General features: G+C 45.6%; 1 protein-coding gene across 3 annotated transcripts in view; it reads left to right on the forward strand.

Annotated features, from left to right (window-relative positions):
* Positions 1–15,877: 15,877 nt before the first annotated feature.
* Positions 15,878–22,227, forward strand: part of LOC146809527 (immunoglobulin superfamily member 1-like) — an 828,174-nt gene continuing 821,824 nt past the window's right edge. For all 3 annotated transcript variants that reach the window (XM_085616355.1, XM_085616357.1, XM_085616356.1), the window contains exon 1: positions 15,878–16,029. In XM_085616355.1, the coding sequence (XP_085472481.1) occupies positions 15,993–16,029 (37 nt within the window). In that variant the 5' untranslated portion in view covers positions 15,878–15,992. The remainder of the gene's footprint in view (positions 16,030–22,227) is intronic.

Consider the following 22,227-nt stretch of genomic DNA (forward strand, 5'->3'; position numbering starts at 1 on the left):
ATAGAGTGACTGTTAGTACATAAACCGATATCAATCAATAATCAATAAGCAATGTACAAGCAATAATCACCAAACCAAACAATAACAACCATCATACTGCTACCAGAAAAACTGATGCAGGGTGGAATCCAAAATCCTCTCTACCGTCACAGACCGAACATCTCACTAACACATTCAGTCAATACATTCACTGATGGGGCCCATAACACCAACATTCACACTTTTCATTGGTCTGTCTTTCCGAGAGATGATTTTTCCAAACGCTGACATGAAAGGAATACCTTATAAACTATAGAACAATATATTTACATAACTATGCATAAAATATTTATAATCCAACACATCTTATAACTAATTTTCTAGATATCCCTTCCACGTAATTCGAAGGATCTAAGTTAGTTTGGTAAGATTGATCTTCTATTCTCCTAATTTACATTTATAAATTTAAACATTCTCTATAAATAAAAAACCCAACTCATTTGTCAGTAATCAATAACAAGCTTTATCTCAATTAATGCAAATTAAAATGAACTGTTATTCAAACTGCAGATCACCATATTTACCTATTCTGGCTAATTGTCGTCCTCTAAGTCAATCAAGTTGTCCTGCAGCACGCTACAGTCCCATAGATTAGGTTGAGACCATAAGCGCGTACCAGTCAATCTATGCCCATTAAATTGAAGATTTCAGTTCATCAGGAAATTGGGCAATCAAAGATTCAGGGAAACAGCTGTCCTGCAGCGTCACCGCCCTCTCTGTCAGCATAACGTCAGGAAACGAAAATGTAAATGTAGGTGTACTTGTAAAGCGCACTGCGACTCCATGGAGTATCCTGGCGCTGAAGACCGCTGGGGAACCCTTCCTGGTTTTCCCTGTGAGATGGTCCCTTTCTGGGTATCTCCAAGGTGAAACAAGGCATCCCCGGTGTCTGTGGGGGGCTGTTGTAGAGATGAGGCAAGCTTAATGCCCATAGTTGCCAAGTGTGTTCCTGGTTAGAGTAGGTACTGAGGCAAGAATTATCAAGTCCGTTTTTGACCCTGGTCCATGACCCTGCCGCATCGGGAATTGAACCCTGGTCCCTGGCCAATTCTCTGCTTACGGGTCTGCTGCCTCTAACCAGTGAGCCACACCTCTCCACTCCAAATGAGCGTGAACGACTACTACTCACTATTCTACGGGATTTTTATAGGAAAATCAACATATAAATGTAACAAATATCAATTTAGACTGTCCTTATTGGTGGATTTGGGGTCGGTCGGTGAAGTTCTCACATAGTTCATTAGGATAGATCATCGCACTTGCTGGTTCCGGTTTTTAAAGAAAGTCATTTGTCCGTAAGGTTGGCATCTTTCCCAGTGCGTCCTTGGTGGGTACAGCTTGCCTGGGGTCAGGACGAGGCCACTGTTGCTCATGTTAGCGCAGGCGCACTTCACCCAGAACCTCGTGGAGTGTTGTCAGTCGCGTCAAGTCAAAGGGGCAGCCATCTTTATGAAGGCCCGAATGGTCAACTTAAGTAAAACAAACACAAGACGTAATCAATACATGGAAATGGCTAATAAAATGTTAAACCCTCACTAATTCCCCTATGTGTATGCAATTATCTAGCATGATAGCAACATTCAAAGCATTTATACTCACCATTTGATGCAACTTGCAATTACATCACAAAGCAACATATAACATGCAATATTCAAATTTTCTAATATTAGTATACGTACATATTTTAATTTATAAATTATTTTGGCCATGCAAATGCTAATCCCACATGTAATTTATACATTAATAGGATTATTTAGTATTTCACTTCAAACACTTAATACGGTTATAATTAATTGTTTATTCTAATTAGTATGCACATGCAAATTGGGGAGGGTATACAAAATTTTGCATTACCCGCTCCAGCAATAGCACTGACAAGAGCATGTGAGCTTAGTACAAATCTACTTGTTAACATCTACACCGATAGCCAATATGCTTTTGGAGTGGCTCATGATTTTGGGCAACTCTGGAAGGAAAGATGCTTTCTTACTTCACATGGGATGCAAATGGGGAATTAGTACACAATCTCCTTACTGCCTTGAGATATCCTAAGAAAGTGGCAATTGTTAAGTGTAGCACACACAAGAAAGTGACTCATAAAATAGGAAAAGGCAATGCCTTTGCGGATCACACAGCTCGTGAGACTGCAAGGCAGTGAAGTACTACACCCATGTATGTAGTTAAGTCACAGGCTGAGCGTTGGCATGATGTCAGGCAAGAGGTACTGGATATGCAACAATCTGCTTCTGTTGAGGAATTAGACCAATAGTCTAAAGAGGGAACATTGGATGATGAGGGCTGTTGGAGGAATAAAGAAATGACAAAATGGAAGTTACCCACAGCCTATTTACATCCTATGATTCACATGGCACATGGGCCGGCACATGTTGGAGCGTCCTGAATGGCAAAGCAACTTATGCAAGTTTGGGATCATCCAGATATTGCTGGCACAGCTAAAAAGATAGTCCAGTCTTGTCTGATCTGTCTCCAATATAATCCTGGAAGGAGAGCTTGTCATACCTACTGCACCTTTTGAGGTCCTGCAAATGGATAACATACAGTTTGAGCGATGTAACAACCTAAAGTATGTCTTGGTAGTGGTTTGCGCCTTAAGTAAATGGGTGGAGGCATACGCTATGAAAGATAATACAGCTCTTACTACAGCAAAGGTGCTCCTAAAAGAGTTTTTGCCCAGATTCGGCATTTGTCGAGTTTTGTGGAGTGACAACGGACCCCATTTCATTGGGCAAGTTGTTGATTACCTCATGAAAGGGTTAGGAATTAAACAGAAGTTCCATACTGCTTTTCACCCACAATCAGCAGGGCTAGTGGAACGTTACAATTCTACCCTCAAGCTAAAATTGGCCAAAATACAGGCTTCCACATCTTTGAAATGGCCTGATGCACTGCCATTAGCGTTGCTATCTATTAGATCGATACCACATACACGATCTGGTTCACACCGTATGAGGTGGGTTTTGGAAGGCCAATGAATATTTGGGGGATTCCTAAGCCACGCCCTATACATGATGTACCCTATGTATTGATGAACGGCTATTTGTCTCAGTTGACTGACAGTTTCTCTTCTATTTATCAACAGGTTCGGGAGACTCTTCCAGACAGGTCACTGGGTGAGGGCCATAATCTATGACCTGGGGACTTTGTCCTAACGAAGTCCTTTCCGTGAGCCAGCTCCTTGGAGCCTCATTGGCGCAGCCCTGAGCAGGTGCTCTTGGCTACCAGGAATGCGGTTCAAGTGACCAACCGGAAGAACTGGGTCTACGCAACCCATTGTCGGAAGGTGTTGCAGGACCTAGTGAGCACAGCTGTGTTGGCAGATCATCGCGACATCCTGGACACAGAGAAAGGACAAGCCACGTCACCTGAAGGACCTGAGGAAGTCTTCCTGGACCATACGATCCCTGGAAGAGAGACACTTTGTTGCTGAAAAAGACAGTTTGAGCCACTGTCCTGGGTAGTGGAAGACTACATTACAAAGGGGGGTACTCTTTTAGTGGCTACTCGTCTCGACCTCAACGAAGAAACCAAAGTCTTCCCAGGACCTTAGGGCACCATCTGTTCCATTGTTCAACGGCAAGATGAACATGCCTGCAGAGAAGAAATCAACTGCTGCAAAAGTTTGTGATCGAAAGAGTATGTTCATTATTGTACTCACTTTGATTTTTGTCATCATTGCCACAATAACATGGGTTGTAGCTCCTGCTCAAAAACTACTGACTGCTACTACTCCTGTCCCCATTGAGCACCGATATTTTACTCTCCTTTATCATGAGCAGAAGCATAGAATGTCCTATCTCAACAATACGTTCATTCAAATGTTGCTTCACACCCATAATGCTACGAACACTACCAACTGTTGGGTGTGTGGAATTATGCCAGCTCATCAGAAAAAGGGAGGAACGCCTTTCATTCCTTTGCCGTTTTCACACAATGGCTCCTGCAGAGCCTGGTTAGCACTATTGTGGGCTTCTCATATTGGTAATATTACCAACTTTGATGTAGAAAGACTTAACGCTCAGTTAAATAGAGTCTGTTACCCTGATGATGAAGGAGATCCACAAGCTAAAGGAACTGTATGGGAAATGGAGGAGTATCATCGAGGAAATTCCTCCACACACTATGTTTTCCCCAACACTCGAACTATCAATGGTAATGGACCTCTTATAATAGATGTTACTAGAACTCGAGCAGACCTTTATGTGAGCAGTATTGGCAGTATCCCTGTGAGAAAATGTGACTGTACTACAGTGCTGAACATTACTGGAATGAACAATAGTAGTTTTCTGTCCTCACATAACACCTATTTCATTTGTAGAAGTAAAGGCTAGTACCACCTACCTATTGGGTGGTCAGGTAGCTGTTTGTGTCCTTTTTGCTACCACCTGTGTTTTTGGCACTTGCATCCTATCACAAAGAGTATAAACTGTATAATTACATTTCTAAGAGCCAATTTAAGAGAACAATAAATCACAATGAGGTGAATCAAACTGATACTGCATTGCAGCAGTACATTGACTTTAATTTGGGACTATTCTTCTTTGTTGGTGCGACCTTAAATAGCAGACAAATAAGGTGCTTAACACGTGTTGTAGAGGCTGCAACCAATCAGACAGCCATGGCACTTGGAAACATCACGGAAGAACTACAAATTGCGAGAATTGTGGCGCTCCAAAACAGGATGGTTTGGGATGTGATCCTGGCAGACTGTGGTGGAGCATGCCACATTATTGGGAGCAGCTGCAGTGTCTACATCCCTTGACCATGCCCCTTCAGTTTTTGAAGCAATTTCTAAGCTGCACAAGATAGCCACTGAAATCCATCAGGATTCAGGAACATGGACTTTGACTGGATGGCTATGGACTATGTTTACTGTATGGGGCTGGAAGATATTGTCAGCCCTATGTATATTTGTTGCGATCCTTTTTATCTGTTGCCTATGTATCCAATGTGGCCCGATGCTCTGTTCCCTTTGTGCTTCTACCTGTACCTCATGTACACCAGCTAAACAAAATGTCAAGAATGTAAATGCCCGACTAGTAACAGACCAAGAAATAAGTGAGTTAATGATGATTGATGTCCATGATATCATCCATGCTCCTTCTAAATCATAGAGATGGCTTTATGCTAATGCTAAAAGGGCCATCTGTGGAAATCGAAAATAATTGCTGTTAGCATGAGCTGAAGCCATCTTGTTTGCAGCACCCATTTTGTTAGCCTTGTGATTCTGCCATCTTCACTGTCACCTGCTTTTCTATTCTGCTTGAGTCATCAGCCTTAGTTAACTCCTTCTGTACTGAGCCAGAGCAATGTATGAGCTCAGAAAGGCCTGTAGCTGCTAGAATGCACCTGTTTGAGAATGTAACTGTCTATTATATCCTACTGATGTAAGCAGTTCTGTTCCCCTTCCACTTTGCTGACTAAGTGATATTCATCTGCCCATGTTAGTCGATAGCTTTTCCTGTGTAGGCCTGTACCTTCTATTTGTAACTAAATGCTTACTCTTCAACCAACTGTGTATGAAAGGCCCATGGTTTCTGTATTCCATGTACTACCTCCTACAGCACCTGAGGGTGTTGTGTTGATGTAGTCCCACTCATGAGTGATTAATAAACTTGTTATTTTGAATTCCAACTTCAGTGCCAATCTCATCTTTGTTAGTCTAAGGACCCATGGACAAATTTAAGGGTGAACCCTGCACTGGTGTGCCCCTGAAAAGGTACATTTCCACAGTTGTAAGACGGCCTGCCAAAACACATGCACACTTCAAACAGTGCATTTGCAGCCCTCTGATGACCACTTCTCCTCGCTGTCACTCTGCAAGGCTTCCCCGTCCTAATGCTCTGTTTGGGATGGGCATATGAAAAATAAAATGGTAATTAATTACCATTTTATTTTTCATCCCAGGGGCTTTGGGGGGGCAATTATGTGGGGTGACGGTCCTCCGCCCCAATGGAGGAGCCCCCCCTGCTTTTACACCTGCCAACTGGTTACCTCTTGCTTTCACTTGGTGGCAATTTGTAAGTGCTATTTGGGCGTTTTAAGGAATAGTCATTTCCAAATGTTTAGTATATAGAAATAATGATTAAGAAATTACAACTCCCATTTCTCTCTAGATTAAATGTATTATTGTAGGCATTCTCTACAGCGGCATTTTATAGTTTTGTGATGAGACATCAAGGTGAGATAGAGGCAAATGTCATGGCCAATGTGGGTGGGGTGTCAGCCAGTGAATTGTGGAAAGTATGCCTGAAGTGTTTTTTTTACACACCAGGATAAGAAAATTGCAAGGAAAGAGGTCTCTCCTCTTAATTTAAAAGCCACGAGTGTAATATATCTATCCTCTGAGAATTTTTTGCCCAAGATGTGGATTCCCAAAGAAGCCCATTGTGGCTGAGACTGTGGTTCATAAGACAAGGGCAAGATGGGGTTGTTGGTAATTGAAAGCCATGGAGAACAGAACACAGTGATGCCTCCATGGTGTGCAAGGGAGTGCCAAGCATGGACTGAACTGGTTATGGTATTGGAGTAGAGTCTGGGTTGGAAACCTTTCTTGCCACTTAAGTGGCCAGTGGCATGTCACCCGCCATGTCTCGTTCAATAAATTAAGAATGATGGTGGAACCTGGGGTGGACCCAGGGTGGATCCAGTTAAAGAGGATAGAGCAGCAAGATAATAGTACTTCGGATTGGGAGGAGTAAAACCTCCCTTGGAGTAGGGTACGGTCAATATGTTCCAATTTATGCTTGATTGTTTATTGGATCACATAAAAATGGAATGCATGATGATAAAAAAAACCTTCGTAAGAGGGAGTGTGTTATTTAATTTTATTTATTTATGTCATTTATAGAGTGCATGAATCAACTCAACCGGGGTATCTCCGCTCTATGATGGCCTTAGACAACGGTACCAGGTGATCAGAAAAGTGAGGTTTTTAACTTCGTTCTTAATGATGTGTGGTTGGTGGAGAGACGGAAGTGGATGGGCAGCTGGTTCCAAAGAGATGGGGCTACATGAGAGAAGGAAGTTCCCCCGCAGCCGGGTTTATTTTATGCGAGGCATAAGAAGTAGCTCTTTGGACCCAGAGCGAAGGGGCCTGGTAGGGTTGTATCGGATCAATATATCTGCAATGTGTTTAGGTCCCAAGTTCTTAAGGGATTTATAGACCATAAAGCAGATCTTGAATTTAATCCTTTTCTGAATGGGGAGCCAGTGCAATATACGGAGTAGGGGAAGTGAAGCTGTTCTGGGAGGGGCATTGGTCAACAATCGAGCTGCAGTGTTCTGGACTACTTGCAGTCTGTTTAGGGAAGATTCCTTGGCAGAAATCAACAGAGCATTGCAGTAGTCCAGAGTCCAGATGACTTGTGACCAGTGCTTGAATCAAAGTTTTCCGGGTGTACAATGGAAGTAAAGGGAACACTCTACAAAGTAGACTTAGTATATGGAAACAGTCCTTGGCGGTAGAGGTGGCATACTCCTTTAAGTTTAGTTTCTGATCAATTTTGACCCCTCGGTTCTCTAACACTAGTTTAGGGGACGGGGCTGGACCCAGTTCTCCTGGCCACCAGTTGGGAGACCACCTTGATATTGATTCTCTGAATAGTATGATTTCTGTTTTCCTAGAATTCAACTGAAGGAAGTAGTTACTCATCCAGTCATTGATAGTTTTCATTCCCTCAAAAAAGGCGGCTTGAATGCTGGTGTTATTCTTGTCAAAAGAGAGAAGCAGCTGTGTGTCGTCAGCATAGGAGATTGGTATGAATCCTGAGTTTCTTTTTAGGTTTGCAAGTGGTGTAACATAAATGTTAAATAGGGTAGGGCTCAAACATGAGCCCTGGGGTACCCCCTTAGTAACCTTGGTGGTCTGTGATCTTAAAGGGCTGAGGTTGATGGTCTGCGTTCTCTCTGCTAGAAAGTTTGCCATCCATATTAGTGCGATCCCCTCGATACCTATGTCTCTGAGCCGTCCTAGCAAAATCTGGTTGGAGATGGTATTGAATGCTGCAGACAGGACAAGCAGTATGAGAGATACAGCTGGCCCCTGTCTGCCAGCATTCGGATGTTATCTGTAACTGTCACCAGTGCCGTTTCCGTGCTATGTCTTGGATGGAATCCTGATTGTGATGGATTAAGGCTGTTGGAGGTTTTAATGAAGTTGGTCAGATGTTTATTTATATGTTTCTCTAGTAGTTAGACCTGGAATCCCTGGTTGGCTGAGGTAGGTACCTTATGCCCAGTAGAGACTTGTGTTCCAACGTCAGGGAAAGGAAGGTCACCTTCTTAGATAGCCCTGCTCACCCTCTCGGTAGCTTGGCACAAGCAGCCAGGCTTCTCTTCAAGGCAAACGTGTAAAGTATTTGCAACCATGCTCACAATAATCCAATGTGTAATGCAACAATCAGGCACTTTGCAAGGTAAAATAATGCAATGCATAATACAATCACCAGATATGTCGTTATGCAAAAATAAGACAATGGGAAATACACTAATCAGGTAATTCGTTATGCAGGAATAATGCTATGCGCAATACGCTAATCAGATAGTTTGTTATGCAGAAACAAGGCAATGCGTCGTACGACTATCTGGTAGTTCGTTATGCAGATAAAACACCATGCGTCATACAATAATCAGGTAGATCTTCATGCAGGAATAATGCAATGCGTAATGCTCAAATCAGGTACTCCGTTATGCAGAAATGATGCAATGTGTAATACGACAGTCAGGTACTCTGTTCTGCAGAAATGGAATAATGCGTAATATACTCAGACCCCGATCGCCGGGCCTTAGGCGGTCTCTCTGCCTCTCCTATTGACTTGCAGTAAGCCTCTCACAGTTGCCCACAACACGGTACGATGTAATCAAAAAGTTCAACTTCGCACTCCGGCCCTTGTACCGCCACTCCCTTGGCAATACGGTCCATGATGCGAGCCAAAGCAAAGACTCGCTCTGCCAACACGAGAGAGGCCGAGCGCGTCTCCCTCTGAGCCCCCGCCCCAGGAGTCGACACACGTTACCTGGGGGCGCGAACTCACTCTCTTCTCCTCGTCCAGTGGCTGGGCCTCCAATGCAGCTTTGTGAATTGGCAACGGCGGCTCGGGCCGGCAATTCAGGTCCTCCGGGACTGCCGGGCAGGGCTGCTTCAGTCACAAAGATATCAGGCTGCCACAAAGCACAGGCACACAGTGTCACTGAGTCTTCCTAACGCTTCGAGTGCACGAACACTGGGCACTTCACACACGGGTCTCGGGCTTCACGTAGATCACACACACAGCTTCTCTGAGACTCACTTTACTCCGCTGCACACGATGACGAGGCAAATCCTCATGAAGGTCTCATGGTGCACAACGCACCCGCATACAGCGTCGATAAGACTCACTTGGATTCCGGAGCACACAATAACAAGGCAAATCCTCACGAAGGTCTCACGGTGTACAACGCACACAGCGTCGATGAGACTCACTTGGATTCCGGTGCACACAATCACTGGACAATCCTCACAAAGGGGTTGAGGCTGCACAAAGCACACGCACACCGCATCACTGATCCTTGCTTGGACTCCAGGTGCCCGCGATCACAGGCCAATCCTCATGAAGGTCTCAGGCTGCACAAAGCACACATACACAACGTCACTGAGACTCACTTGGACTCCAGGCGGCCACGATCACAGGGCAGTTTTTACGAGGGTCTAAGGCTGCAACAAGCACGCACACACAGGACCGCTGGGACTCTCATGGAAACTTTTATGTTCCTGGGTTTCCGAATTGGGAGCCAGCTCATCTCAGGGCCTTGGGGATAAGTTACTTCAGGACACAGCACTCAGCAAAGTCCCTTTAGCCTTTCCTTGGTTAAAACAGCAAACTGCAGGCCAGCCCCAGAACATACAGCAAGGGTCAGTCCTATCCTTCAGTCTCTTCAGTTATTTCTTCCCTGGCAAAGGTCCTCTTGACCACGAAGTAGCTCCAGTCTTGTTCACACTTGATCAAGCTATTTTCCAAAGTTCAGGGGATTCAGCTCTTATAGTTATACCCCTCAATGGCTTTGAAGTTTTTGTGTTTCAGGGGACACTGACCCCTGTTCAAATCAGTTCTGGATGCCTCCCTGCCAGTGACACCTTTCTTCCTTTGTTTAGTGGGGGTCTGGATTCTCAATCACTCAGCAGGAGATGAGCCAATTGTTTTATAGCAGCAACCCAGGCCTCTTCTCCTCTAGGGGCTTCTCCTCCCCCTACACTTCAGATGCAGGTCAGCCTGTTGCTGTCTCACCTCTTCGCTTGGGTCAAGACATTCCCCAGATCCTATCGCTTTCAAATCCAGACAGTCAATCCACAGCCAGGCAGAGACACACAGGAATGTCAGAGCACAAAAACGCAGCCACTTCTAAAAGAGTGGCTTATGAACACACAATGCAAAAACCACCTGCATCAAAAGATGTGTAATTACACTGTGAGTTCAGGCATACTAAACTTCACCTTTCCATCTTAAGCCTTTGGGAAGGTAGACTGGAAAAACATATTACACAGCCTTCCAATTCTGTCCTATGGGCAAGATGGCCTTTCAACAGTGAAAAACGAAATGGAGATTATTTCACTATCAGGACATGACACACACCTTCGTACATGTCCTACCTTTCATAGGCACTACACCCTGTCCAGGGGGTACCCTAGACCTACCATAGGGGTATCTGATGTGCATAGAAATGGAAGGGTAAGGTCTGGCAAGTGAGTGCACTTGACAGAACAGCAAGGCAGTTTAACAACTACGCGCAGGCCCTGCAATGGCAGGCCTGAGTTCCCTCTTTAAGGCTACTTGTGTGGGTGGCACAAATAGTGCTGCAGGCCTACTAGTAGCATTTGCATTACCGTCCGTGGCACACATAGTGCACTTTACTGGGGACTTTACTATTAAGGCAAACATACCAATCCTGGACAACCAATTAACATTACACGTTATACAGGGAGCACTTGCACTTTGACACTGATCAGACACTGATCAGCAGTGGCAAAGTGTCCAAAGCATTTACGTTGGCAACACCACCTCAGAAAAAAGGTCTAGGGGGAAAGCAAAAAGTTTAGGGACTTTAGCCAAACAGGGCCAAGTCCTACACAGTGGAATATTGACAGAACGGTATAGCAAGATGGGAACGAAAAATTATTTAGGATGGCAGTATTTGTGCAGTGTGCTTACTGTTTAATTTTCTGTACCACCAGATCATATTCAGCTTGAATGACAGCTGTTGGTTTGTGGTGGGCTTGTATCCCTGTCTAGCATGTAAGATTGTCTCTCTATGTAAGGGAAAAATCAGAGCCAGATATTTGAACTGCAGGAGGTAGAGCAGTCCTCAGGGATTTATCCCAGTTTATGCGCAGCCCAGAAAAAAGTACACATTTGATTTCTCTTAGGACTGGTCAACATTAGTACCAGTGTCTTTATATAAGGATATTATCATTGACATAAGAGATACGAGAAAACTTCCCCTTGCTATGCAGGTGCTTTGGTTGTGGTGTTGCTCTATCAGAATACTTATTAATGGGTCCGTGGTGATGATAAATAACAGAGAAGATAAAGGCCAACCTTGCCATGCACCTCAAGCTATTTTATTTGGACTGGAGAAGAGGACGCTAACTATCAATCTAGCTGTAGACTGATGATATAGTAGCTGAATCCAGTCTCAAAGCCCGATGCCTGCTGTTACCCTACCAGGTCCTGACCAGGGCAGTAAAGGTGACCATGGTAAGGGTGGCTCCTCCTTCGTGAGGAGTGCACTGCTCAGTGAAAGGAGGACTGGAACAAGCCAGGGAGATTAGAAGTAATGACATTACCAGTAAGCAACACAAGCTGTCTCCAAGTAAGCAAGAAGCTTCCTAATGAGCTGAGAGAAGGATCAGGGAGATGGGCTTGAATTATGGTCAAAGACAATAGGGCTGATTTAGGATTTGATGGATGTGGGGCGTCAACCAAAAATGGTAGATGTCCCTTTCTCCAAACTCATGGTTCACCTGCTCCACTGAGAGTCAAGTGAAGTGTCAGGTTTCTGATGGCAAAGCATCAACTAGCTCTGCTAGTGGACATCTTTGACCGATGGCCAGTCCGCCCAATGGCCATCGCTCAATGTACAACAGAATGCCTGCCCTATTAGGGTGGGTGCTCCAACATACATTTTTCCACTTTGGCCCTGCCTGGGAACAGGAAACAAAAGAAACAATCCCTATGGGCTAGGAGGAGACTCCCAGTACTCTTGCTTTGGGATTTTCATATTGAAAAACACAAACCTTTGCTGGGTGACTGCATTAAATATGGAGCCTGGTGGGCAAAGCGTCAGTGTCCTCAGCTGAGCCACTAAGGCACTGACGAGGGCCTCATTTATTGGGTTATGGGATAGGGCAATGCAGCAAGTCCCCTTGCTGCACTGCTCTTCATCAAAGTGAAAGGGCAGGAATGAACTGTATTTATCTAATATGGTGCATTCCTGTGCTTCCACCAACACTGGTGCAGGCTAGCGCCAACGCAGGCACCCTTGCACCACGGTGCAAGGGTGCCTGTGTTGTTGGCAGAATTATGTTTGTGCAGTAAAAAGCGCCTCCTTGGAGGTGTTTTCCTTTTTAGGTCTCGCGAGCCAAAGGCTCGAAGAGACATTTTATATCTGGGCATTTCAAAGTGCTGCCGTGGCCTAAAGCTACAGTGCACGTGAACGTGCACGCGCGCAGCGCCGTGTGTCTTAACTCTGTAGCGATCGTAATCCGATCACTTTCACTTTCGCGGGCTCCTCTGTTGCTGGCATTCCCCCCTCCCTTCTCGCCCAGCCCTTCTTGTTTATATTTTGTTCTATGTACTGTGCCTTACGTCTTTACTTTCTAGCCTCTCCTCTTCTATCGTTCTTGTCTCGCCCAGCCCTTCTTGTTTATATTTTGTTCTATGTACTGTGCCTTACGTCTTTACTTTCTAGCCTCTCCTCTTCTATCGTTCTTGTTTTTCAATAGCAGGCAGTCCACTTCTTTTATCATAAACTCGTACACATTTGGGCCACAAGTTACTTGAGTTTATTTAATCCTCTTCCCTGCCCCTGCATACAATACCAGAGTAAATATTCGGAATACTTGTCGAGCGGCTCAGCAATAACTAAATCCCAGAGTCTTGTAACAAACAATGCTAATGTTGCTTATGCACACATTCTGGCTAACTTCTTCGTGGTCATGACGAAAGATTATTATCTCGGTTTATAGATTAGGCGCTCCTGTTTTCGCTGTCCTGAGTTGGTACATGGATGAACCCGTGCTCCTTTTCCCAAGGTACATGGGTGTCAGGTTTTCTGCCAAAACGTCAGCGTTCCGGTCCATTATTCAGTGACCCGGACTAAAATGAAATATGACACACACGGTAAGTCCTTCTGGGGCTGGTTTCTGTGTTTGGAGCCGCAAGGGTTTCGGGTATTTTGTAGTTTGAAAGACATAACTTACAAGTGCATTTGGGGTTATTAATGACTTTAGAGGCCAGTTAGACACAATTGCAGCGTTGGCTGGAATTCAATGTGCGCGCTTTAACAGAGAATGCACCTCTAATCCTTTAAAACTCGCCGAAATGCGCTTCAACGGGGTAGTAAGCGCTTTATAAATACAATTGCATATTCCACACTGAACATACTGCCGGACTGAAGCAGTAAAGTGCCTGATAGGATTGAAGAAGAGCTGTTTACCGCCCGCTGTTGTGACTGAGGGGTGTGTGCGTGTGGGGGCGGGGCAGTGATTTATCACTTGGGGGTGAACAGCATAACATCTGAACAACCCGGAGCAGCGATCTTACTACTGATTTCATGACAATCGGCAGGAAATCGGTGCAGTGATTTCATAAAAAGTCATGCGGGCGTGTGTATATGTTAGCAGTTTTTGTGCTGTTTCGCAGTGCTACAGAAGTCCCGTGGGGCGGAGTCCCTCTCTGCTGTGTTCCGCAGGGTGCCGCCTCATCAGGGTTTTAAGGCCCCCCAAGTCTTCCGTCTCCAGCATGAGGTCCCGCGCTGCACCCTGGTGGTGTCTGCCCATGTGCGTTTCTTGTAAGACCTGGGCGCTGTACCTCCCGATGCTCTCGGGTGCTCGCTCGTCACACTCGGTTTGTCAGAGGGTGGGAGGGGTGATTTCATGAAACTCTAAACTGCGTGCGGTGTGATTGCTGGCGTTAATTGGTCATGGGGCTTCTCCAGCTCACAGGCTGGAATTCAATGTGCGCGCTTTAACAGAGAATGCACCTCTAATCCTTTAAAACTCGCCGAAAAGCGCTTCAACGGGGTAGTAAGCGCTTTATAAATACAATTGCATATTCCACACTGAACATACTGCCGGACTGAAGCAGTAAGGTGCCTGATAGGATTGAAGAGGAGCTGTTTACCGCCCGCTGTTGTGACTGAGGGGTGTGTGCGTGTGGGGGCGGGGCAGTGATTTATCACTTGGTGGTGAACAGCATAACATCTGAACAACCCGGAGCAGCGATCTTACTACTGATTTCATGACAATCGGCAGGAAATCGGTGCAGTGATTTCATAAAAAGTCATGCGGGCGTGTGTATATGTTAGCAGTTTTTGTGCTGTTTCGCAGTGCTACAGAAGTCCCGTGGGGCGGAGTCCCTCTCTGCTGTGTTCCGCAGGGTGCCGCCTCATCAGGGTTTTAAGGCCCCCCAAGTCTTCCGTCTCCAGCATGAGGTCCCGCGCTGCACCCTGGTGGTGTCTGCCCATGTGCGTTTCTTGTAAGACCTGGGCGCTGTACCTCCCGATGCTCTCGGGTGCTCGCTCGTCACACTCGGTTTGTCAGAGGGTGGGTGGGGGTGATTTCATGAAACTCTAAACTGCGTGCGGTGTGATTGCTGGCGTTAATTGGTCATGGGGCTTCTCCAGCTCACAGGCTCAACGGCTACGACGATCGACCCCAAGGTTTGAACAAGCATTTGCAATGCAATAGGTCTCGTATTTATGCAGTTTGAGCTATTGGCATTGTAAATGACAATGCCCTTTATTTATGTTTTGGTTTTCAAAGCATAAATAAAAGGCATTGTCATTTACAATGCCAATTGCTTAAACCCGCTTAAATGCGAGACCTATTGCATTGCAAATGCTTGTTCTACGTGTGAGGAGAATGCAGCAGACATGGAACAATGCAAAATGAGAAGAAATAAAGTTTTTTCTCCTCGTTACTCTTCACCTGGGGAGGCGTAAGGTTTTGGGGCATTCTCAGGCTTACATTATTTTGTAAAACTAGGTAAGCTTCAAAATCTATGGGTGTTGTGTGGGAAGGCCCATGGATCACCACCCTGATGCAGAGTAAGGCAACTCAGCAATTTGTACTGCCTGGCCTTACTCCATCCCTATGAGGCCATTCAAAGCCACGCAAAGTATCTTTGCGTGGCCTCATAGATATGATTTCAAGGTATGCCCCGCCGGAGCATAAGAAAAAGTGAGGCTACCGTGGTGCCAGGGGGTCATAAATATCCCCTCGAGGCGTCAAGCCTGCCGGGAGGGGATCTCTAAATATGTCGGTGGTCTCCACCAGGGGAGCAGAGGCCGATGCCACAGGTGACCTAGAGGCCAAACTCTAAATTAGCCCATATATCTGTTTTATCCATGACAGTGTCACCTGCATGGGAACATATGTTTCTTTGTATAACTATTAGTTTTGTGGAATATTTCTTAGGTATTCACTGAAGAGCAAATTCTCGGAGTGGAAGTGACTCACACTTAACGTAATTTCCTTCCCCTTTATGAGTAGCTGAAAAATGTTCGGCCTTGTCACTGTACAAAGTACACACAAGGGTGTTGTGAAAGTTTCCAAGAGGGGAAGGACGCCAGTTTTAGATTTGTTAGAGTTGAGAAATGGACAGATTCTATTCAGTTCCTCATTAGTGTCTGAGAGGAGCTTCAGCGGACGCCGAGGTCTGCCTGTGAGGCTGCTCAAGATGTCGCCTGCGTTCACCTCCTGCCTCGTCTTCAGCTGTAAGTCTCATCCGGCTCATCCCTTTTATTGCATTACCCAGACCCTAATTATCATATCCGCAGATAAGGATATTCATCCCAACCAGCCTGCTCAGTTCTTAAGCTGGCATTTGCGGTTTCCTGGGGCTCAGGGCCGGCTTTGGGGTGGTGCGACTGGTGCAGCTGCACCTGATGCTGACTTTGGGGTGCACTGTGCTTACAAATAACGTATGGGTTTACAAGCACCTGCTGCAGAGTGTGCTATATGTCAAATAGATTTCAGGCAACAATATAAATGTCAAGATAACTGGTGATTAATGATCCTGCTGGTGAGCATCAGAATTTTGTCAAGTGGCAGTTTGACTCATCATAAAGTAATGTATAAAGAAAGTATACTATGCTGATCAAAGAAATGTATTGTATGTAGATTGCTCAGTGTGTTACTGCTTTTGCCACAGAGATCCTTTTGTTACTTGCAGCTCATAAATTAAAACCCTAATATAGAACAGTGAATGTTGAACTGTCGTCAAGGAGCTGTGCGCAAGCTGCACAGAATAGGTTAGAACATTATTTCCGCCTCCTCCCCCCCCCATCCCCCCTTTCATTGTCTATTCATAATGGTGCTGAAAAGATTTAGTTTAGGGAGAAATACATTCTTATTAGTAAAGCCAATATCCCAACCAGCACTTTAAAATGAATAAAACATATGTGGGAAAGGGCTATGGAGAAATGAGGGGCAGTGGTGGAGGGTGGTAGTGATGGAATCTGTTGTGAAGGAGGTAAACGGGGGCGTAAATAAAAATGGTCGCACTGTGCATCACTAGCGCTAAAGCAGGCCCTGTGCAAAGTGTGCACAATGCCTACTTAGGGGTTTGACGACTGATAGAAAATTATTCCAGATTAGTAAATTATATATACGATAAAAGCAAAATTGAAAATTGAAAAAAGCTAAACGCTTTGGAAATGCGATTTTAATGCGCGGACTTTGTTTTAAACGTTCATTTTACCTGTCACCATCACCGAGGAGTTGCTGGAAACTGCGTGGGGAGAGCGACTGGCGCGGCCATCACGGGAGGCTGCTACTGTGCAGGGACTGCGAGGACCAGGGTGCCTTGGGCTACAATTAGTGAACGCACCTGATCCTCTTCCCGGACACACCTCCCTCTGCCTCCCTCGCTACAAAACGCCTCGCGGCCCCCGCTTCGCGGGAGCCGCTCGCAGGCGCGGACTTTGTTTTAAACGTTCATTTTACCTGTCACCATCACCGAGGAGTTGCTGGGAACTGCGTGGGGAGAGCGACTGGCGCGGCCATCGCGGGAGGCTGCTGTGCAGGGACTGCGAGGACCAGGGTGCCTTGGGCTACAATTAGTGTACGCACCTGATCCTCTTCCCGGACACACCTCCTACCGCTATTAAATTGACTCCATTCCACGCGTGAGCGGGACGCGTGCGGGGCGCAGTCCGGGGCGAAGCCCGGGCAAAGGGCGGGCTCGTCTGAGCTTGTCAGAGATCGGCTGAGGACGGGACGGGCCACTGCTCTTGGCTGTTGGGGTACGTGGACACATATTCGTCCCCTGTTGCCTGTGACTGCCAGTGCTGCATTTGACCCACTGCACTGTCGGCCCCACACGATCATTGTTCTCTTTTTCTGATACTGCTGTTGGCGTTTTGGGAATGGCAACTGGAGGTGTGGGAAAGGGGAGGAAGTCCCTTACTGGGTCTGGAGTTGTTGGTACGCTTGATAATTTCATTGCGAGGGTCTCCTCTGTTTTACAAAGAGAAATCGAGTTAACTGAAAAAAGGCTCTCTCTAGATCAAGTCTTTACTAAAAGGTCGTCTTTGGGAAAGATAGCAACAGTGCTGTCACCAACCAACAATCGCATTCTCAGTAATCCGGTTAATACCCAAGGAAGATTATTGACAACCCCAGCTCTGATCCATAATACCAATAGCTCTACTGAGTGTGAAGAGTTTGTTGATCAGGTCCTAAGTCCCCCTCTAAATACTGTGGGGTTTACTAGATCTGGCCAACCGATTTGTTCGGTAGATACAAATGTCACTTCGACAAAACAGATTGTCAGACGAAAGCGGAGTGCCACAGTTTTGTCGAATAAAAGATCGATATATTCCAAGCGGTCCAAACTTGGAGTAACGAACTGTGCAGTCAACACCGAACCGGTCAACTTGGCATCCAAAAGCACAGAGTGTAATCTAGCCATGGAAGCTGGAGGAGAATTTTGGACAAAACTAGAGCAGTTACTTACTGCTACATGTCTTCCATTGCATAATAGACTTGATGAAATAGAAAAAAACTCTCTGCTTTCGAATTGCGGTCTGCTGATGTTCAGGGGGAAATTGAGTCCAATTCCCGGGAGGGCATCCATACTAATATTAACCCTTCCCTTACTGTAACAAACTCTGCTGAACCAACTGTTCTTGTACCAAAATCCCCTATCCAGAGACCAGGAGTTACAGTTCATTCTAACCTGCAGCGCGACAGGTCTGGTACCACTACTCAAACAACCTCTGACAGCCCTGTGCTATCAATTGTTACTGTAAATGCTGCGAGCAGGGGTAATTCTGCTATTACAAATACATCAGTTGAAGTGAGCACTAAAAATCTGCCATCAGACACACTTAGTTGTTCAAATTATGCCACTCAAATGAAACCCAAGTCGACTTGCTTGGACCTTCCCCCTGCATCAGTCCCGTTTGTGGTGGTACTCACAGGTGTACCGACTCTAGATAAGGGCATAAAGGAGGATTTTAGTATGCTTAAGAATAAGTGTATCCATTGGCTGAACTGCCATAAACCCCTTCCAACTGGGTGTAAGAGTGAAATTCTTTTTGCAAGACGGCTGGACTGGGTGGGCCACAGAACTAAAGATCTACAGGGTGACTGTGTTGTAATCAATTTTAGGAATTCTAGAACAGTTAGTTACATTTGTAACTCACAGCCACGTACCTTAGGCAGTGCTGAAACATCCATTAAAGCCCTCCCGCTAACCTATTTCTACACGGGTCCATCTACATTAGGTTGTGAAGCTTTTAGGAGACATATGGTGATGGGACCAGGTTGGGAACAGGTGGGCTCTACTTCTCGTTGGCCTAACACAACACAAGCTGACACGCAATTTTGCCCACCAGCTCTTGAATCCCTCTTCCATTTCATTAACTATAGTGTGTTAGATCAGGTGGATTGACGTCTGGTCCCCGGTGTTTCTACTATCTCGACTGGGGCCCAGAAAGAGCTAAATAACACCAAGCTTGTCAGGGGGGTTAACTGCTTTTCGCCTGAGCCCCCTCCCCTTGCCCACATACCTACCCCTACGGTAGCTTGTCATACGGAAAGCTCCGTTGTTTACTTGGAAGACCCTCCCGCATTGCCTCTGCCGGGGGGGGTTAGTACAGGAAAACGGAAGGGGAAACGTGGGCAAAGATTGTAGCTCCTCCAGTTTTTTTTTTGCTAATCAGGAGCTTAAGGCTGATGTCAATCTTATTTCTTGGAATGTAGCGGGTTTAAAGAACAAACAGATTTGTATAGAGTGGGGCAGTTTCATGGATACATTTGACATCTGTATGCTACAAGAGACATGGGCCACGGAAAACTACCAACGAGATGGGTTTGCCTCCTTTGGTATTTGTGCTTCCTCTAGTGGCAGGGGGAGGCCTTCTGGAGGTCTTAGTACCTGGGTTGCAATACACCTCGGCGTTATGGCCAGGCAACTACAAACGGGATCTGATGACATTTTATGTGTTTTATTAGATTTACCTGGGAATAAACACCTAGTTCTTTTAAACGTCTACTCAAGACCCTCTCCAGGAGGTGGTGAATCGAAGGTCATTACAGCCTTGAATGATTTTATTTTGACTTTAAATCCAGGATACTCTGTTATAGTAGGTGGCGATTTTAATTGCCAATATGAGCCACTTAGCCTCCTTGTTCAAAACGACCCTGCGGCGGAAGATACACATTTAAATATTGCTGAACCCATGATTACTCCGGTTAGAGCTTGGACCCCACTAGTGTTGCAGATCCTTTCTCTTACCCTCTCCCTATCGTTGAGGGCCTGTAATGGCAGATTTAAATCTGACCAGCCTGGTCAAACTACCTTCAACAGAGCTGGGCATTTATCGATTTTGGATTATATCCTGATTGATATAAAATCCTGGGATAAGGTTTTGGATTTTAGGGTGATCGCTCGTGATGATAGCGATCACAACGCTCTTTCTCTGAAACTAAAACCAGACCAGTGGGGACTTGCAACCTATGATAATGGGATGCTTTCTCTCCCGCAACCCTTAATTCTCCACAATAATAACCGGAGAGTTAGATGGCCAAGTATTCTCACGTGTCCCGCGAAATTGGCAGAAATGTATAGATTGGCACGTCCATGTCTCACTGAAATGGCTGCAGTTGTGCAGAATTGCTCCTCTGCTGAAAGTTTATCCAGCTCAGTTACCATCCATACCAAGTTATCTACGAGACTTTTGGATGTTTTCTCTCGATCCGAGGCCCCTAAGGCCCATGTGGCTAACAAACATTCTTGGTATACCTCTGAGTGCAGGAAGCTAAAAGCTGAGTTGATCTTGGCTATAAAAGCAAAAGATAAATCCAGGACTAAATTAGCCCGTGCACAATATAAACAACAGATTGATAGGGCTAGGAAGTCCTGGGAAGATGATAAGTGGGAGGAGCTGAGATTATCACTGCAGCACAAGGATTTTAGGACTTTTTGGGCCATTGTTAGTAATGGAAAGAAAGATTTTGATACCATTACTGGCTCCAATATAGCTCCTGCAGTATGGGAAGGGCACTTCGGGGGTCTATATTCTATAGCAAATTCTAATTCATCCTCCTTAAGTGATTCTTCTTCCAACACAACTTTTTGTGCTGAACTTACTCCACGAATTACGATCCAGGAGGTCGAAAATGCCATTTTCATGCTCATTCCCAATAAAGCGCCGGGTCTGGATAAAATTCCAGGTGACCTTTTTAGGTCTGAACCCGCGATATGGGCGCCTTACCTATGTGTTCTTTTTAACTCCATTTTATATGGGGCAGAACCACCGTTAACATGGCGAGGGGCCGAGATAGTGCCTATCCACAAAAAAGGTTGCCCTTTACAGCCTTCGAATTATCGCCCGATAAGTCTAATTGATACGACCCAAAAATTATTCGGGCGTATAATTCTGAATAGATTACAGGCTTGGGAAGAAGAAAATAACATCCTAAGCACCTTGCAGGCTGGTTTCAGGAAGGGCACCTCAACTCTGGACCAGATCTTTCGTCTCCAGGTCTTATTCTGGAAGTCTGTGAGTGTAGAGGGCGGCAGCCTCTACCTCATCTTTGTTGATTTAAGATCTGCATTCGATCTGGTCCCGAGAGAAAAGCTTTGGGCTGTGCTTCAGATGCTCAATGTTCCCTCATACCTTTTAGAGGTCTTGAAAAATCTACATATGGCCAACTTTGCCCAGGTTAGATGCGGAAAGTATGGCGAACTTTCCGAACGCTTTCCTGTTAGCCGAGGAGTACGACAAGGATGTGTGTTAGCGCCCACACTGTTCTGCCTTTACATCAACGGGCTCATAAAACATCTTCTAGCTCTAAAAGACACTGATGTTCCCAGGCTTGCCTCGGGCAAGGTACCAGCACTAATGTTTGCTGACGACACTTTGTTGTTGTCACGCACCCCCATGGGAATTCAGCGTATTTTAGATGGCTTTGTAGACTTCTGCAGTGACCGGGGCCTCGAGATCAACCTTGCCAAAACCAAATTTATGATCCTTAACCCTCCTAAACGTACTCGCCCCAACCCAGTCCTGAACGCCATCCCCCTGGAACGGGTGAAAACGTTTACCTATCTAGGGATTACACTGCAAGAAGACCTGGGCTGGGGAGGTCAGGTTATTAACTCTACCCTCAAGCTGACTCAAACTACAGGAGGTATGGCCAGATTATTCAAAGGTTCGGTCTTCAAACCGGCTTTACCAGTAGTAGAAATTTTTAAAACACAGGCCAGACCGGCTTCAACTTATGGAGCGGAACTATGGGGTCATTCCAAAATAGGTAGTCTATCGAGGGTTGAAAACTCCTTTATAAGGAAATTGTTAAGCTTACCCTCTAGCACACTGTTAGTCCCCATTAGATTTGATTTGGGACTGCTTCCAATCGAAGAAGTGGTGGCGGCCCGGCCCGTGCAATACTGGAAGAGACTT

The sequence above is a fragment of the Triturus cristatus genome, chromosome 7 (assembly GCF_964204655.1).
Source record: "Triturus cristatus chromosome 7, aTriCri1.1, whole genome shotgun sequence".
Taxonomy (NCBI): domain Eukaryota; kingdom Metazoa; phylum Chordata; class Amphibia; order Caudata; family Salamandridae; genus Triturus; species Triturus cristatus.